General features: G+C 38.3%; 1 protein-coding gene across 1 annotated transcript in view; it reads left to right on the forward strand.

Moving 5' to 3' along the window:
* The window catches only part of LOC141906060 (uncharacterized), a 25,218-nt gene extending 5,863 nt beyond the window's left edge, over positions 1-19,355 (forward strand). Inside the window, exons 2-5 of the mRNA XM_074795221.1 lie at positions 10,328-10,491; positions 15,675-15,797; positions 18,205-18,291; positions 18,502-19,355. Of these exons, the coding sequence (XP_074651322.1) occupies positions 10,333-10,491; positions 15,675-15,797; positions 18,205-18,291; positions 18,502-18,927 (795 nt within the window). The 5' untranslated portion in view covers positions 10,328-10,332 and the 3' untranslated portion in view covers positions 18,928-19,355. The remainder of the gene's footprint in view (positions 1-10,327; positions 10,492-15,674; positions 15,798-18,204; positions 18,292-18,501) is intronic.
* The last annotated feature ends 610 nt before the right edge of the window (positions 19,356-19,965 follow it).

Below are 19,965 nucleotides of genomic sequence, written 5' to 3' on the forward strand. Positions count from 1 at the left end.
GAATCATCATTTTTGCACAAATTGATAAACAACTGGATTTGAAGGATATATGTTTGTCGAATATTTCTTCTTCAAAATGAATATTATTTCCTCGCATCAGAAACATTGGATCCCTCAGTTCCCCACTCAGTTTCTCTGCTATGTCGTCTATATATCGATTGTACTGGGTTTCTCCGCTGTGAAGGATTTCAAGTTGATGATTTTAAATCCAGCCTCGTGAGAATGTTTTATAATACGAGCGGTTTTTAGTATTTAATGTTAGACGGATTAAGTTCACATTTAAAGTGGTATTAAATTGCCTGTTACTCATCTACCCCCAGTCATTTCTCGATTAACTCTCAACAATCTGAGTCAGTTATGTTATCAATATAATTATTATGGATTTATGATATTTATTGTGATAGCTTAGATTCAAACCCCTCCAATTTCAACTTAGTTCTATAACCAATCTAACATCTTAAGATCAGTTTTAAGATTGAAGACCGCTTTTGAGTTTTGACTATACATCTGGGTTCTGGTCTAACTGTGAAAAAAATCGATTCATACAAAATTTGAGACGTTTTCATAATCTGATAATTGGATGAAATTTCACAGGAATCTTCAATAATTCAAATCTTATCCTTATCTTTCCCGATGAATGCGTGTGACTGCTTGCTTCATACGTGTAACTGGATGCCTGAGTACAGTTTGTATACAGTATGAAGTCATCGCTATGGATTTTCGAAAGAGCAAACCAGCTAGGATTGATGTTATCCGTGTAATAGTGTTACCTTAGACGAAAAACCGTCAGGGAAACACGAGATCTCCTCTCAGCCTAGAACTATTGATAAAATATCGATCCTTATAAAACATGGAATATAATATGATAGGATGGATTCAGGGGCGGGGGGGGGGTGAGTGGGGGAGTGAGGGGGGAGATTACGAGTGATCTCGGTATGAGAGATAATGGAGGGATAACAGGATCGGGGCGGGTGTACAAGTCACTAGTCACATTCCGATAATGACAGAATTGCATCAGTTTCAACTGATGCAATTCCACAAACAGTTCACTAGATATTTTACTAGTAAAAGTTCTTTGTGTTTTCAGAAAATATAAATGTATATATAATTCAGTTATATTTATAATTCAAGCAACAGTTCATAAATCGAAGTGAATTGTGTTAAAATTCTGAGGAATTGATTTTCACTTTGTCTTCGACAATAAATTCAGACAATTTCACCTTACACAAATCTTAATAGATACAATAAATAAGGCTTGATTAATATCGATGTGGAAACCTGTTTATTTTGTTCATATGATCATGAATTCTACTCAGATGCAGATTGGTCTCGCGTACAACAGTAACTTGTTACTTATGTCTATAGTGAATAAGTCTGGAATCTACCGTTCTGTATCTATGGTCATTCTGATCATTTTGTTCCTGTTAGGAGCCTTCGGAAATTCAGCTACTTTCCTGATAATGATAAGTCGCAGATTCCGCATTTTATCTTACGCTTACTATCTGATCGTTTTATCAGTCAGTGATCTCACGTTTTGTATCAATTATACACTGATGCCTGTTTTACAGTTTGTTCTCTTGCATCTAAACATCGGTCCAACATTCATGATGAATTCACTGATCAATTGTCAAATCTACGAATTGGTGACAGGTTGTATGGGAGCCAATAGTTCGTGGTTAATAGTAGCGATATCTCTAGAACGTGCGGCAGTTGTTCTCTTCCCGTTCACATCTCGTTTGATATGTACACCCAGATTTGCCCGCTGCACCATTGCGATTATTTTTGTAATAAATGCATTTGTAATTGGTGTTTATGCAGCAGTGATTATGAAGTTTTCTAAAAGTATCGGATGTTACTATGAGATATTTGATCAATTCATGCTTTTTGCCATATATGTTGGCCACGTTTATTTTCTACCTTTATCCCTGATAATTACATCAAATTCTGTTATAATAGTCCAGTTATTCAAAGGTTCAAAAATAGTTTCGTCCGATCAGAAAACTACAAAATCAAAACGTACAACAATAATGCTTGTGACAGTTTCACTCGCATTTGCAATATTTACAGTTCCATCCTCTATTTCTGTATTATTACCAATCTCACCAAAACAGAAAGAATTTTTCTATGAAATATTCTATCAGTTCCAGGTTTCTAACTATGTGGTAAATTTCTACATATATCTTTTACTAGGACGAGAAATTCGAGAATATTTTTACATGAAAATCCACTGTAGAAATTCAGAGAAATAAACTTTAATTGTATCAGTTACAAATAAACGATGAAAACTATAGACATTTTGTGTGTAGTACATTTATTGTAAAGATTGATCCTCACGAATTGTTGTATGTTTACAGTTAGTGAGTCGTTTAATGTGGTTACCAAAAATAAATAACTTACTAAATGAAATACAATGTTTACTATAACATAACCTTGATATTGTCAAATTTCTCACCAAGAACTTCAATAATTCTAATCTTATCCTCATCGTTCCCGATAGACTTTGGGAATTGGATCGAGGGATTACGAGTGATCTCGGTATCGAAGGGATAATGGAAGGAAGGGCAACAGGATCGGGGCGGGAGATATTAACTCTACGCCATCTCCTCAACTTTAAAGCATCATCCTTGACGTGACGTCACAAAGCGCGTCATAATGACCGTCAAGTACAAGTGGCTAGCTGAAGTTCATAGTTACATTCGCCGGCCAATCTGATGTGTATGTGAACTGTTCATGTTTGACGTCCTGTGAATAAGGCCTATAGTCCCCGACCGTCAGACAATCCACGTTCAGTTCAGTGGACATTTTACGAGTAAAAGTTATTTTTGTTTTCAGAAAATATAAATGTATACATAATTGAGTTACATCTATATCTTACACATTACACATTAAACAAATCGGAGTGAATTGTGTTAAATTTCTGAGGAATTGATTTTCATTTTGTCTTCAACAATAAATTATAAGTTCAGACAATTTCATCTCTAACAAATGTTGAATAGATACAATAAATAAGACTTGATTAATATTGATGACGATATATTTTCAAATTCAATTCCAAACAGGAGAGCTGCTGTTTTCATATGATCATGAATTCTACTCAGATGCAGATTGATCCTTCTTACAACAGTTACTTATTACTCATGTCCGTCGAGAGCAAGTCTGGAATCTACCGTTCTGTATCTATGGTCATTCTGATCATCTTCTTTCTCCTAGGAGCCTTTGGAAATTCAGCTACTTTCCTGATAATGATAAGTCGCAGATTCCGCAGTTTATCTTACGCTAACTATCTGATCGTTTTATCTCTCAGTGACTTTGTGTTTTGTATCAGTTTTACACTGATGCCTGTTTTACAGTTTGTTCTCTTGCGTCTTAACACCGGTCCTATATTCATCATGAAGTCAGTTATCAGTTGCCAAATCTATGATTTTGTGATGTTAACTGTGGCATCTACCAGTTCGTGGTTAATAGTAGCGATATCTCTAGAACGTGCGGCAGTTGTTCTCTTCCCGTTCACATCTCGTTTGATATGTACACCGACATTCGCTCGAAGTGTCATTGTTATTATTTCTACTATAAATGCATCACTAATTGGTATTCCCCCAATCGTAATGATACATTTTTCTGACCAGTTCGTGTGCTATTATGAATTATATCAACAAGTTATATTTTTCAAGCTAATTGTTGTCTACGTTTATTTTCTACCTTTATCTTTGATTATAACATCAAATACGGTTATAATAATTCAATTATTCAGAGGTTCAAAAATAGTTTCGTCCGATCAGAAAACAGCAAAATCAAAACGTACAACAATAATGCTTGTAACAGTTTCGCTCTCATTTGCGACATTTACGCTTCCTTCATCTCTAGCTGTATTCCTTCCAATCTCAATTGAGCTGAGGGAATTTCTCTATCAACTATTCCATCAGTTCCAAATGTGTAATTATGTGGTTAATTTTTACATATATCTTTTACTGGGACGAGAAATTCGTGAATATTTCTGTATGAAAATCCGCTGTAGAAATTCAGTGAAATAAACTTCAATTGTATCAGTTACAAATAAACGATGGCAACTATAGACATTTTGTGTGTAATACATTTATTGTAAAGATTTATCTTTACAAATTGTTGTATGTTTACTGTTAGTGAGTCGTTTAATGATAAAAAATAAATAACTTACTAAATGAAATACAATGTTTACTAATAACAAAACCTTGATATTGTCAAATTTCTCACCAAGAACTTCAATAATTCTAATCTTATCCTCATCGTTCCCGATAGACTTTGGGAATTGGATCGTGAATACCGCCCATAAAATGTAAGATGTCGTTGGTATAGATTTTTATAGAGACCTAGGATTAATGTTATCCGTATAATAGTGTTACCTAAGACGAAAAACCGGCAGGGTAACATGAGAGATCTGCAGTGTTTCCTCTCAGCCTCGCTCTGATAACACCTTTGATGAAATATCGATCCTGATATCACATGAAACATGGAATAGAATATGATAGGATGAATTCGGGGGGTGAGTGGGGGGAAGAGGGTGGAGGGATTACGAGTGATCTCGGTATCGAAGGGATAATGGAAGGAAGGGCAACAGGATCGGGGCGGGAGATATTAACTCTACGCCATCTCTTCACCTTTAAAGCATCATCCTTGACGTGACGTCACAAAGCGCGTCATAATGACCGTCAAGTACAAGTGGCTAGCTGAAGTTCATAGTTACATTCGCCGGCCAATCTGATGTGTATGTGAACTGTTCATGTTTGACGTCCTGTGAATAAGGCCTATAGTCCCCGACCGTCAGACAATCCACGTTCAGTTCAGTGGACATTTTACGAGTAAAAGTTATTTTTGTTTTCAGAAAATATAAATGTATACATAATTGAGTTACATCTATATCTTACACATTACACATTAAACAAATCGGAGTGAATTGTGGTAAATTTCTGAGGAATTGATTTTCATTTTGTCTTCAGACAATTTCATCTCTTACAAATAAGACTTGATTGAAATCGGATGTGGTGAGCTGTTTATTTTGTTCATATGATCATGAATTCTACTCAGATGCAGATTGGTCCCGCGTACAACAGTTACTTATTACTCATGTCTGTGGAGAACAGGTCTGGAATCTACCGAACTGTATCTATGGTCATTCTAGTCATCTCCTTTCTGTTAGGAGCCTTCGGAAATTTGGCTACTTTCCTGATAATGCTAAGTCGTAGATTCCGCAGTTTATCTTACGCTAACTATCTGATCGCTTTGTCTATCAGTGATTTGATGGTTTGTATCAGTTTTACACTGATGCCTGTTTTACAGTTTGTTCTCTTGCATCTAAACATCGGTCCAATGTTCATGATAAATTCACTGATCAGTTGTCAAATCTATGAGGCTCTGACGAATTCTATGGGTTCCAATAGTGCGTGGTTAATAGTAGCGATATCTCTAGAACGTGCGGCAGTTGTTCTCTTCCCGTTCACATCTCGTTTGATATGTACACCGACATTCGCTCGAAGCGTCATCGTTTTTATTTTCATTATAAGTACATTGCTAATTGGTATTCCCTCAATAGTATTGATACACCTTTCTGGCCAGTTTGTGTCTTATTGTAAAATATTTCACCAACTTAGATTTTTCACCTTTTTAGTTGCCTTCATATATTTTCTACCTTTATCGTTGGTTATTACATCAAATTCTATAATAATAATTCAATTATTCAGAGGTTCAAAAATAGTTTCGTCCGATCAGAAAACTGCAAAATCAAAACGTACGACAATAATGCTTGTGACAGTTTCACTCGCATTTGCAACATTTACATTACCAACTTCTATCACTACATATTTACCAATCTCAATTGAACTGAAGGAATTTCTCTTTGAAATATTCTATCAGTTTCAAGTTTCTAATTATACGGTTAATTTCTACATATATCTCTTACTAGGACGAGAAATTCGTGAATTTTTCTGTATGAAAATCCGCTGTAGAAATTCAGTGAAATAAACTTCAATTGTATCAGTTACAAATAAACGATGGCAACTATAGACATTTTGTGTGCAGTACATTTATCGTAAAGATTGATCTTTACAAATTGTTGTATGTTTACTGTTAGTGAGTGGTTTAATGTAGTAACTACACTAAATAACGGTAAATTTACTAAATGAAATACGTTGTTTACTTGTAGTTTCGTTTATCCATGACCTAGTTTTGTTGTGGGTGATCCCGTTTTTCATCGACATACGGTCACCGGCCACGAGTGACCAGTGACCATAACGAGCCCAGTCAGCAAATCCTGATGATACTCGACGGTGCGACAAGTTGAACAGTTTTATGGGTATCACGAGGTGATCCATTAAACAAACTCTACAAACTCGTTAAAGAATTTAGTATAACTTACTTGCGTTCAGTTTCCATGATGAAACCCTTATATTGTAAGTCGAGTATCGCTAAAGTTAAAACATCCCTGTATTCAGCATCAATTGGTACAGGAATCCCGTATCTTTTCTCGTCTAGAGGATGACCAACAACCATCATTTCACAATTCTGAGTCGCTGAATACAGATTTACCTGTAGAATAAGATGAACATAGTTCCCCTGTTGCGGTCACCGGCCACGAGGAACACCAGTGACCGTAACGACGCCAATCAGCAGGAAATACCAGTACCACCAGAGATCGTACGACAGTTTTTTGGGCATTTTACGAGCAGTTCATGGAGCAACAACATGACTTAAACAGTGTCATTAGTCATGATAATTGATACTTCAAGCGAGGGACCCGTTTATGCGTCGTTTGTTCAACTGACTGGATAGCAAGATACAAAATTTCGATAAAATCAAATCTTGATTTATTCATTCTCAGTTTTTAATTCAATTTCGATCAAAGTAGAAATAAAATCATTAAAATCTTGTTTGCAGTTTTCACTCGAGTCTCAATCCTTTCAACTTAAAAGTTTAATTTTCTGATTAAAGAGATCCTACATTTGACTGTGATCCTAGAATCTCCTCTCAACCACCACGACCCTCACTATCTGTCAGACGATCAAAATGTAATCAAAGATGGCCGCTAGTCCGCCACTATCAGATCGTAATTAGGACCAAAGCGATAATCAAATTTACTCTTGTCTTGTTCTCATCGCTACGTGCGTCTAATCAGAAATCTGGAGATATGTTTTCCATTAGCAATATCGCCGAGCATACCGCGGTAAGTGAGGTTATTCCGCCGGTTAAAAATTAGTTAAAAGTAAGCCGTCATCGTACGACCTACTCGACTCTCCTCACGCAGTGGTTTCAGGCCATATTCATTAATACAATGAGTGTCTATGTCAATATCATTAATACCGGACCAGTCAAATATCATTACTGACTCGTATCCAACCATAGATAAACCGAAACCCATCTGCATCTATCGAGTCCGTCCATATACAACATAGCACTACCTGCGGGCTGCTGCTGCTACTGCCGCCGCTTCATAGTCTGTGCAAAAATCGATGTAAGCAATCGCGCGTATGTTGTAAATGGCCCCCAAAGCGCTTACAGACAACAGGGTCGTCGGTACATTCCATTCATCAACCACCAGTAAATCAGTCACTTTCTGATTAGTTTTAACATATTCAAACCGACAGTTGAACAGCGCTGAGGCGAACTCTGCGCTGCCGTTGCTGAAATTGATTTGCAGCCGAGCTTGAAAAACTGACACCATAAATTCTACCGAGCCCAAATCATTCCCTTTTCGAAATATACATACCCCACGTGACGCATATACAAAATCCTATTGGCTGCTGTGTACAACAATGTTAGGATATTGTGACGTTGCTAAGTGTTATACCCCCTCTACAAAACATAGACCACGTGATGTGTATAAGCAAGTCTATTGGCTGCTCGAGTGCAACAATGTACATTGTAAATCGAGAAGCTGCTAGGAGACGTGGTATCCCAGCAGCCTCTAGAGTATCCGGTTCGTATTCGAGGTATTTTAGACCGATTAGTGTGTTTATTTAGTTAGCACTTTGGTAGTTGATCTGTCAGAGCGACTGTGGTGGTGGTAGGGGCTATCAAATTAACACTGGTTGCAGTGAAGTGACATTTCTCTTACTGACACCGGATCTGATACCGTTTTTATCCATGGTTTCAGGCAGTTGAATAGATCACCTTATACCGGAGCGTCTATTTGACACACATGGAAACTGTTATTTTACGCTATTTTACGGAACACTGACTGTCATTTGACTGTCACGTGAGACGGATTTGTATTTCAATTTTCTTTAATGACGCCTCCATTTTCTGTCACTGCAAAGGAAATTGCTTCCAGCTAGTTTTGATCTATCTTGGTTTAGTGCGTCATTTTTTGTATAGATATTCAACAGATTTACGAGATTCAAAAAAGTCAAACTAAGCATAGATTCGAACAGGGAACGTCTTGTACGTTCTAACCCCACTTACATTGCTTCCGGTATGAAAAATTCCCTAAGTCATCGCCTCGTAACCCTTACACCAACCATAGCTTGGCTATAACCCTAACCCTAGCAGGACTCGAACCTGCGACCCCAAGCATGCCAGTGGAGCGTGCTAACCACTAAACCATAGATCAGTAGTGACTGGTGGAATTCGTAAGTCATTCTGGTCAGATGGTTAACCATTTGTGTGGTGACTGGTGGCCAGTCAGGTGTGGTGACTAAAAATACCTCACTGTCAGTCACATATTGCGCAAGTCACTATGAATCCTATTTTACATCATAAGATTGTATTGTTTTCATAGATTGCTGCTATTGTAACGATGTATAACATACTCTGTGACACTGGGTGACATCGATGTCTGATGTAAAGATGCAATGTTATCTTATAAGACTATCAGAGACTGCAGGAGGATTTTAGAGTCACGTCGATAAAAACATGACGGTTTTGGTTGATAATGCCGGTTACATGAAGGACTGATATTGAAATATGAATCTATCGATATTCGATCTGTTTCAACAAATTGAATTTCATCTTTCCATATATATATATATTTCATTATTGAAACCACACCCACTAAAAACTATCGTATATCACTATTTATCGATCAGTACAATTTCGAACATCGTCATAAGTTAAGTCTCTTTAGATATGTAACTATCCGTCTAGTTTAGACTGAATTTGAATAACAGTCAAACTCTCGTTACAAATCATATAATCATCAATGATCAGGTCGTGTGAATCTTAAAATTGCGCTTTTCCCATTCTCAAAACGCATTTCAAATCTGTCTCTGAAGTCGTATAAACGCGCAAAGTCGCACTAGGATTGAATGTCCCTATTTCCTTGCAAATCAAAACGACACAACCGTAAGAAACTACGTAAGCGCTTCCTTAACTCAAATACTATGAGCCATTTTGAAAAGCGATAACAATCTTTCGCTCCCCGGAGTGATGAAGGTTTATGTATTTTCGATGTTCATACTGTTGTCGAGACTGAAATTTTCATCACGAATCGATGACGATGTTAACCCGATTCCCAGCAGACGTAGAAATAATTAGATCAGGGACGGTTTTAGGGACCGCAAACATGGAATATTAGCTCGATACGTTGATGGCTGTTCGTGTCAACACGCAAGACACTATTTCAATCGTGAACTCATACGATAAACAGTAGAAAATTGAGAAATAAAATCAATATTAGAAGTTTGTAAACTCGTCGCTATTATAGTAACACGTTTGTTTTAATAGTGATTTTTCTGCATTGTTTGCCCGCGTACAATTTACGGGTGTTGTCATTTTTTCTCCGACTGAAATATGATTAATTCTCCCTCCCGAGGGCATATTCGAATAGGATAATCATTAATTCAGACTCCGGTGACGGGGTTGATATCGGATGACGCGGCACCCACGTGTTTGGCGTCAAACCAAATACACCACAGAAGAAATCTTTACATAAGATACAGTACGCGTGTAATGCGATACACATGTCTCCCTCTTTGAATCAAAGCCCGCTCACGCCTCCTCACAGCGACAAAAAAAAATCAATTTTCTTCTTCCAGAATCATTTTCCCATCCGTGTTGAAATGTCATCATCAATACATAATGAACCTGGATGATATTTTAAACCAGGGATTAACTCTCGTAATAATTTTCCTCCTAGTTGTTTTTGATAATGCATTTTTCTCGTAGTTGACCTTCTCACCGCCTTCTGCTGATTCTATTTACATATAAAATGAATTTTCCAATTTCCCTCGACCGAATAAATCAATTTACTTTTTATCCCTTTCACTGTCTCTAAATCCAATCTGATAGGATCGCTAGAAACACTTTATATTTATCGACGGAGAGGGGGTTTTCTGATTTCCGCATTTGTATCTATTTTTAGACACAATGACGTCACACTATTTACTGTTTGCCGCGGTAGTTCTTTCTGTGATATGTTTGTCGACACCAGTCCAACAGGGGGCGACACTAGCCGAACAAAAGACAACAGCGACTCAACAACAGAAGGCAAGACCAGGAGAGCAGTATCCGAAACCTAATGATCAGGTGAGTCAGTGTTGTAGCTTACGTCCAAATCTACGTCATCGATTGGAGGACTCCCTGACCTGAACTACCTTGTCGGGTAAGGAAATCCCTGACCGGAAGTACTTTATCGATGATGCTATGATCGAATAACGTCAACAGGGCTCTTTGACCAGACTACGTCATCGAATTGGGGACTCTCAGACGTGAACTACGTCATCGAGTTGGGGACTCATTGACCAGACCACGTCATCGAGTTGGGGACTCTGTGACCAGACCACGTCATCGAATTGGGGACTCTATGACCAGACCACGTCATAGAATTGGGGACTCTTTGACCAGACCACGTCATCGAATTGTGGACTCTTTGACCAGACCACGTCATCGAATTGGTGACTCTCAGACGTGAACTACGTCATCGAGTTGGGGACTCATCGACCAGACCACGTCATCGAGTTGGGGACTCTGTGACCAGACCACGTCATCGAATTGGGGACTCTATGACCAGACCACGTCATAGAATTGGGGACTCTCTGGCGTGAACTACGTCATCGAGTTGGGGACTCATTGACCAGACCACGTCATCGAATTGGGGACTCTCTGGCGTGAACCACGTCATCGAGTTGGGGACTCATTGACCAGACCACGTCATCGAATTGGGGACTCTCTGGCGTGAACTACGTCATCGAGTTGGGGACTCCCTCAACTGACTACGTTTATGCATTACATAATACAGAGATACACTACAATATAACCACACAGTGCATATTAGTGCAAATTGATTGAGATACCGCGTATCATAAACTCCCTCTCCAGTTTCTCTCGCTTCCCTCTTCACTTTTAGCGAATCACTATTTTTGATATGATTATATATAGAATGATATATCATATGATATTGAGAGCGAGATGAGAGTCAGTCATTGATTATTGATATTCGTATAATATCAGGAGGGTTGTTTATAAGAATCCTATCTGTACGTGGACTGCACCGTTACCCGGAGACACCTAATGACATTTTCAGGACTACAGATTGAATGTTGTTATTGTTGATGTATCGGGACACTTTTTGCCTGTGGTCATCTTTCCGATAGTAAATCTAATTGTCAACCCGACCCGACCGGGCTGCGCATCTCATATCACAAATACTTATACCTCTCAGAAAATAGCTTCATACAGAGCGATCACAGTTTATTAGGTTTATACGTCCGACCTTGTGGTCAGAGCGGAGCAGGTCTCATTTACAATTCATATCATATTTGACGACTCTAGACGCCGCAATTTGTTCCACGGAGAGCGACAATACATCGGTTACAACATTCTGATATTAAAATCCATAAAAAGAAAATGAAAGAGAAATGTCTCCTCGAGTTATTCGACATACTAATTGTCATCTCCAGGACTGTTGCGACGTAATTATGAGAAATATAGTTCAGATCTGGATTTTATCCATAATACATAATTCGATGAGTATAAGAATATAGTCGGACCATAGAATAGATGTATCTTGGAATTGCATCAGTCAGTCTACTGTTTACACTGATCCTGTTTCGAGTCGTTTAAATATTGAATAGCTTTAAACACACTTCAAACTTCGACTCATAAATAAATTTTATGTTCTAATTCACAGTTGAATCGGTTCGTTTTTTAAAAGCCATTAAAGCCATCGTGAATAGAATATAAGCTGGATTTATCTGTCGCGTTGATTATTGATTTATTTTTACGAGTGTAGAGCCTCATTAACCGGAGAACAGTCATTAAAACCTATCAGCCTCGTTTAAGCCTATTAGACACGTGACACACGTCGCCGCCATGTTTATTTAAATTAGCTACTTCCGCTTTAGAATCAACTCAATAACGGATGAGATCGTGAACAAGATTAACGTTCAGTGAAAAGAAACGCGAAGCGAATTCAATTAGTGCTGGTGGTGATTTCCTGAACCTATCAGTTCCGCAGAGTTAGTTGTAAAAGAATTTCACTCGATGTCATTGGAAGTGAACTGATTTAAAACCGTGAACCTCTTGGAATCCGGAAAATAACTTTTAGAATTTATTCAGTAAGTAAGGAGTCTTCGATCAAAATTAGAATTCTCGCTCGATTTATTTTGATAAAAGTGGCTTGTCACATAAGGCTCGGTCCTAGGCTTTATTTGTACAGTCATGTTTCAAGTATAAGAAACGCCTTAAATCTTTAATATCTATCTTAATCAGAGTTTGATAGGATATCGGAGAAATATCCACCTCGCTCGTCTGGTAAGCGAGGATGGGTTTAGAAGATGAGTTTAGATTGTGGTATCAGACAAACAGTGGCCGCGTGTAACTGACCTCACCTCTATTCAGCAGCAGCGGTATCGCTACTACATTGTGGATTAGCCTTAAAAAAGCTAACATTTGTAGGATCATAGATTTTGAAGTTTTGATTTCAACAGGTAAAATACAAAAGACACTAGAGGCCATTGGCCAAATTCCAAAATGTTGTTCTGATTGAAATGAAGATTGAGATAAATATATGCTGAGGTGATAATGAAACGTATGATGAAACATCGAATTCATCGATGGCGTTTAAGGATAATGTGTAGAAACTGCGACCCGGAAACTGCTTGTATAAGCGAGGAGCGAGTGAAGAATGTTATACCGGTGGGTTATTTGTGAGAATATCCCCAGCTGTGTTTTATACGATATGCACCGATAATAATAAAATACATGTATCTCTGAATCCCGTGAGATCGACATCGGGTTGATGAGAAATCCAGATACACGGATATATTGAAATACGAAGCATTCGTTCAATGGACCGTATATAGAAAAACGTGTGCAGAAAACCAAACATACATAACTCCCGGTAACTGTGTGGTACGTAAAATAGTTGTGGCTCGGGGCACAGGTTGCATAGTCATCTTACAACTTAAGACCAGTCCGATAGATTTAAGCCTGATTTTGGACTTGAATCACAACTGTGCGACTAGGCTCATTCATAGCTGAGACTTAAGACCAGCATTATGGTTTTAGACAACTTTCGCAAGTCTCGACGTGAACCGGGCCCTGGTGCTATTTGCAACTGCAAAATGATCGTTTTTAGATTTGTGAATTCCGATTTTATTCCAGCTATCGACTAAAGGTTAGGGTTCACGCGTCTGATTTTGTTATAGATTTTCTTCAACTTAATTCTTTGATTAATTTACTCAATTGAATAAACCCAAGGTGTATTCACAACTCGTATAGCAGCTGTTCGTGAAGTTTCACGCTTTCCGGGCCTCATTCTGTTCAGTTACAGTAGATACACTGCAATTTTTATATGTAGTAAAATTGAAGCCTCGAGGGTAGAATTGAATGAATATGTTTGAAACGGAAGAATTTTCCACTAGCGATAAATTCACTGTCACCAGTCAATTTATCGCTCGCCATATACTACACAAGAAACGCATCTCAATATAGAACTAGTTTCCCGGTGACATTTTACAGATGAAATACATTTCTGGATGTAAATTCAGTAACTGGTGATGTTTGTAAGAAACAGTTCCTGTGGCTCGGTTGAAGGCACTTCTCGCAATTATGACAAAAGGCTCTAATAGACTAGTCTGACGTTTCGAGTCAATTCTATGAACTATTTTCAGGGAATAAGTCTAGTTTTTTCTGCAAATGACTCACCGAAATCATTCGAAACGTCACTGCTCTCTCAGTTTTGTTGAAGATGGCTCTTAGAATTGAATCTACATAAATGTCACTACTCTCTAAGTCTTTCTTGAGCCTTTTTAAGATTATAGACTGTCACTGTGTATGGAAACTATTCCCGGGGGTCAGTTTCAGTATGTTCAATCAGAAACGACAGAACGATCTCGGCGGATGGTCAGTCAGTATTCCTCCTCAATTCGTTCTGTCGCGCTGACAAAAATTACTGATCGATTCAAAACTGTGGAGTCTTAAAGGTCGAGACGAGAACAAGATGAGTTTCCTCGCTACTACTATCAGTGTATCAGATACAAATCTATTTAGAGTATAGAAACATGGAACCGACAGAGACGATGTCAATCTCATATCACAATCAGATTGAAATTCTATCACAGAAGAAATGTATGCAATTAAATGAAGCTAGATCAGGAATCTTATAGAGAGTTGTTATTCCCAATCAGAAAATATCAAGTCGTAGATATAGGTGAGATAGACAGCTAGTCTAATATAATAGGATAACCGAGAGAGGGGGAGAGATAGGTAGATAGATGATAGGATTGGAGAGAAAAATAGGATACCAAGTAATAAGATTCTGTATGCAAAAGTCTGTTTTTAATGAAATCAGAATGTCGCAGCTGTTGAAAAACCGATCAAGTGAAATGTATGGTTTCGGGTCACGCGAGAAAACAAATCATTGTTTTCTCGTAATTTTCTCGCTATCAAATTTATTTCAAATCATTTTGTTTTCTCACCCGAAATATTTGTTTTCTCGCTATCAAATTTGTTTTGAATTTTCTGGTGCACTCGTAAATCAGCCAAATAGAGATGGGTCAGGAAAGATGAACAGGTCAGGAAAGATGAACAGGTCTGGAAAGATGAACAGGTCAGGAAAGATGAACAGGTCAGGAAAGATGAACAGGTCTGGAAAGATGAACAGGTCAGGAAAGAAGAAGGGGTTAAAATGCAATCTGATTATTACTGGTTGAGTCAAGAGGGTCCTGCGCTATGTTACAGAATTGTTCTTGTGACCGATAACTACATGTAAAACACACTGATAACGAATAACGAACGACTATTGACGGATGATTGACTACTTAGCAACACGCGATTTTCCATTTAAGACCTACAACATCGAGTTAATGACGAGATACTTAAGAGGAATTAGCCCTTGTCGCAGTTCGAGACGGCAGTGTATTGTATACCGAGAACTATTTACTGTCAGTGTTTTTATCACAGACAACAGACAGAGAGACCTAATAAATGACTGACTTTATAGAGACCAGACAATGATCTCTTACGAGCTTCGTGACAACCCCCTCTCTAACCTGCCTCATATTTATCTATACAATAGAGAAGCTCGGTTTCAAAGCTGAATCACTGACGTTTACGCAGTGGTTGCATATTAGGTTCGAATCTGTCAGTGCATTTTATTCTATGTATCGGTATTTGAATTTTCTACAATTCCCATCTTCCTGAATGGCTTCGGAGAAAACCCGTTATCGCTGCTTTGTAGCTATATTAGAATCTCTTTATAATTTCAGTTAGTACTAGATTTGGAAGGAATATCTCATGATGACGGTAATAATGATGATCCTAAACGAACGATGGTGATACCTAAAGAAGGCAAACAAGGCCAATATTACGTGTTCCATGATTATGATAAAGTAAGTATTGAACTATGAGGTATTCATTGTAATGTGACCTGTAATGTATAGAGGTATGAATGGGGTATGCATGTGGACTCCTGGGCCTTTTAGGTTATATATTATATCCTCTAATTTCACTAGTTGTCCAGCGTTTCGTTTGACTTCATCTTGTATTTTTCGATTTCTAAATAAACCTACCTAATAAACTATCTGTTACGAGTTTGTCTCTAAATGTTTGCCCGAGGGGGAGGGAGGTTAGGATGGGGGTGGGTGTGGAGGGCGAATAGAATCCCGACACGCGATATTTCATTAAGATTCATTGTTTGCTGCTTCTAATTCAATTTCTACGTTCAATATTTACTGAAATGATAAATCAATGTTCGAGGCGTCGGATATTAATTAGATCTACTACATTTACAAAGACTTCAGTTTCTTACTCCTTCCGACCCGCGCCACCGACCCGCGCTACCGACCCGCGCCACCGACCCGCGCCACCGACCCGCGCTACCGACCCGCGCTACCGACCCGCGCCACCGACCCGCGCTACCGACCCGCGCCACCGACCCGCGACTCTCACACTCGAGGGAGACACTTGTAAATTGGTTTTCTGAATTATGAGAGCAAAAAGACGCCGGAATTATGTAAACAATTTAAATGAAAAGCGGAGAATCGAGAGAATATTGAAATCTAATTTAATCAATCTATGAAGATTGTTTTTCTTTGAACTATGATCCGTATGATTGGTAAGATTTTACGATGTGTTGAAATTCTCTATTCAAATGATTCAATTGAATTAGAATCAGAACACTGTATGAACTCATTCCCTTTCCTCCTTCGCTCTTTCTCTCTCCCTTTCACTCTCCTCCCCTCACTCTCCTCCCCTCACTTTCACTCTCCTCCTCACTTTCACTCTCCCCTCACTCTCACACTCATCCACCGAATAACCAATTGATTCATACAACAAAAACCAGCATCAATAAACTACGATCGCTGGATGAAATTAATTGCGCTTTTCATCGACTTTTCCTCGAGATCAATTATTCTATTCATTGTTATTTCACCGATAAGGCTGATAACACTCGTGCCCGGCTCGGCTTTATACGGCTGGTTTATCAGTGTCTGATCACTGCGGGAGAGAGAGAGAGAACTGTCGTTAACAGTGTACTGCCGTAAATCTTATCCCTGTGTAATAAAATACTAATAGATTCATGACTCCAATAGAATTCTTCTCGTACTGAAATTACCTTCACTTCTCCTTCTCCTCATCTTCACTCTCATTGATTCTCTTTCCCCGATCATCTCTAACATCCTCCTTTCCCGTCTGGTTTGTGTGGGTGTCGTACTGTCGTACGGACCGAGCTTATCTGACAGACAAGCGACAGAGAAGGTCAAATCCACAATCAGAAAACCGAAAGTTTTAAGGCATCGAAAAAGTTTTTTTAACCGATTTTTCGATATTGAGAACTTTTCGTTTCTTTCGAGTCTTTATTTGTGACACATTGCTAGAGGGTGACATGTGTGTCAGACATAAACTGACTAACCTCAGTAATTACCTACTGCAAACCCCTGGCATCTTGTCACCTATCTCTCCTGCACAATTAATGAATAATATCCCCAGACCGTTATCAGTAGAAAGCTTATTTAAAAATAACAGGAAGTCGATCCGATATCGCGAACCTGAGCTGACTTCCGGTTTGTGTATAATTAATATTCACGCTGGCATTTATTCATTATCGAAGTTTCCCGTATTGCGTCTAACCCGAACCCCTTTGACATTTATATAACTTTATGTACAATCAACCTCACTGTGGCCTCACAGTGGCCTCACAGTGTGTCTGACTGTATAATATAGCGCCGATTGTTCATTTAAGATTCAGTATTCCTCCAGTTCGGTAAACATCACCTGGAATTGACTTTCTGATTCAATTATGGAAATAATGCTTATTCGGCGAATAATCCATAATTACGACCGTATTAATATAGTATTGACTAGTTATCAATGCTTTTAATAATATCTCACCTTAAACTCTATGAATTAATAGATAGTAATTGAATTTATCTACGGACTAGAATTGGAGCTTGAATAATTCATAGCAGGGGATTCGATATCTCACCTTCTAAACTCTATAAATCATGCAACGATAATTTTCGATATCCTTCTAGCAGTTTTCAATGAGTGCTGACAAAATAGTGATCTTACAAAAGCATTGAATACGATTGGATCCGAGTATGATTCAAAAATGTAACTGAAAACGACCCGTTGAGAACCCCCGTTTGACTACAGTTTTAAAAATATGTCCTTTAATTCTAAATCTATAACTGAGGACTCAATTCGAACGCGTTTAGCTCTGAGAACGAAAAGATCTCATTAATCATCGCATTCTTTTTAAAAATCCGAATCATTCTTATTCCGCTGTCGTTGCAGGATTTGACAGTTTATCGCGACGCACCGAATAAAGTCTGTTACATATCACGGTTACCGAAACTAAAGAATAAACCGCAAGCGAACAAGGTAAAGTACAAAATACTGAATTACTGAATAACTGAATTATCCTGTTATTAGTAATTGTAGTCGGTTCCTTATTGTACATAAATGAATAAATGGACGCATTCAAGCTAAAAGCTGTAATTTATAGTTTGTCCAATATTTTTGCATTTAAGCAATAATATAAAACACGGAGTCTATAGTTTATAATCAAAGGTTGCTTTCATTTACTTCTAGAGACGGGTCGATACACGCCATCTATTGTTGACGATGACAGTTAAGAACACGATCAACCCGTTGACCCGAGTTGGCGAGAAAATCGCGACGATTTGCGCCGGATATCGCGGTTTCCACGTGAAAGACACGAAAAGAGAACACCACCTAGCGGCCGAGAATGAAACTAAAGATCGTTGTCGTCGGTTCGCTCGACGCCGCAATCGCTGGTGGTGTAAAGACTGCTGTATCATTACTGTTCATCGATTGGCTAGTTTTTCGTCGCCGGTTACGCCACCTACAACGACAACGACGGCCGGAAGTAGACAGAATAAAAAACAGCAAACCGGGAACTCGAGAAAAAAACTTAAAGATGGAGGCAGTCGTAGGAGAGGAGAGCGCAGGCGCGGCCGCAAGGATAAAAAGAGGAATCAACGCCGAAGAGACTAAAAAACTAAAATGGTGGCGTCGAACATTAGTGACCAAAAATTACAGCGTGTTGTATATGTGAACTAGTTTTTGGAACACTCTGTATCGCGAATTGTATTGACACATCTCTTTTTTCCTGACTTGTAAATAGTAGAATCGATAAATCAGAAAATCATGATAGAAATCAATAGTTCGTCTTTAAAACAGTTTAACATTTAATATACAACCGACACAAATAAATAAAAATTCCACTCAGAAATATTTCTTCAACTCTATCTCTTTCTTCATAACTATATATAATCTATTCTAAACTATAGCTGCAGTGATTTGTACTGTTGTCTTATATTCCTGTTTTAGTATCCTCGACGATTGTAGATAAAGAGACCCCTGGCGGACGAAGCTGTAACTATGATAACGGTGATTATGATGATGAAATAAAAATGTTTGTTGTGAAGGATTTTTGTCCGGTTTTGTTCTTGTTGTTTCACTGATCTGGTTAAATAGAGATTCGTATGCGGACGAAAGAAACGCACGCCGAATGAGTGACGTCATCTTCTGGAACAACTCCGACCCTATAATTTACTGATAGTCAATATGCACGATCGTTCCATTCTAGATACATACATTCCTCCGTCCCCGGTTGGAAAATAAAATTTCAAAATCTCCAAATATGTTCTCCAGATATGAATCTGAATTCTGCAAATACGAACATACATACGTGACTTCTAATTTGATTCTACCCCCAGTAGGTCACGGAAAACGCCCAGAATAAGAGTCAGTGAACTATTTCAAAATCTGTATGATTTAGAATTATATTCGAATATATTGTTTGTTCTATATAACATGTTATTATGACACTTGTCATAAATTCCACAGTCGTTTTCCAAGTACTTCACTTTACAATATCTATGTCAACAAGAATCTGCCACCATCAAAAACGTCACAACAGTCTCAAGATGTTTTATAGGAAGTTAGGTAATTCATAACAAATATAGATATCTTATTATTGCGCTTCAAAAAACGAATTGAAAACTCAAACGGGATCCCGCGAGGTAGGAT

Source organism: Tubulanus polymorphus, chromosome 5, assembly GCF_964204645.1.
Source record: "Tubulanus polymorphus chromosome 5, tnTubPoly1.2, whole genome shotgun sequence".
In the NCBI taxonomy this organism is placed as follows: domain Eukaryota; kingdom Metazoa; phylum Nemertea; class Palaeonemertea; order Tubulaniformes; family Tubulanidae; genus Tubulanus; species Tubulanus polymorphus.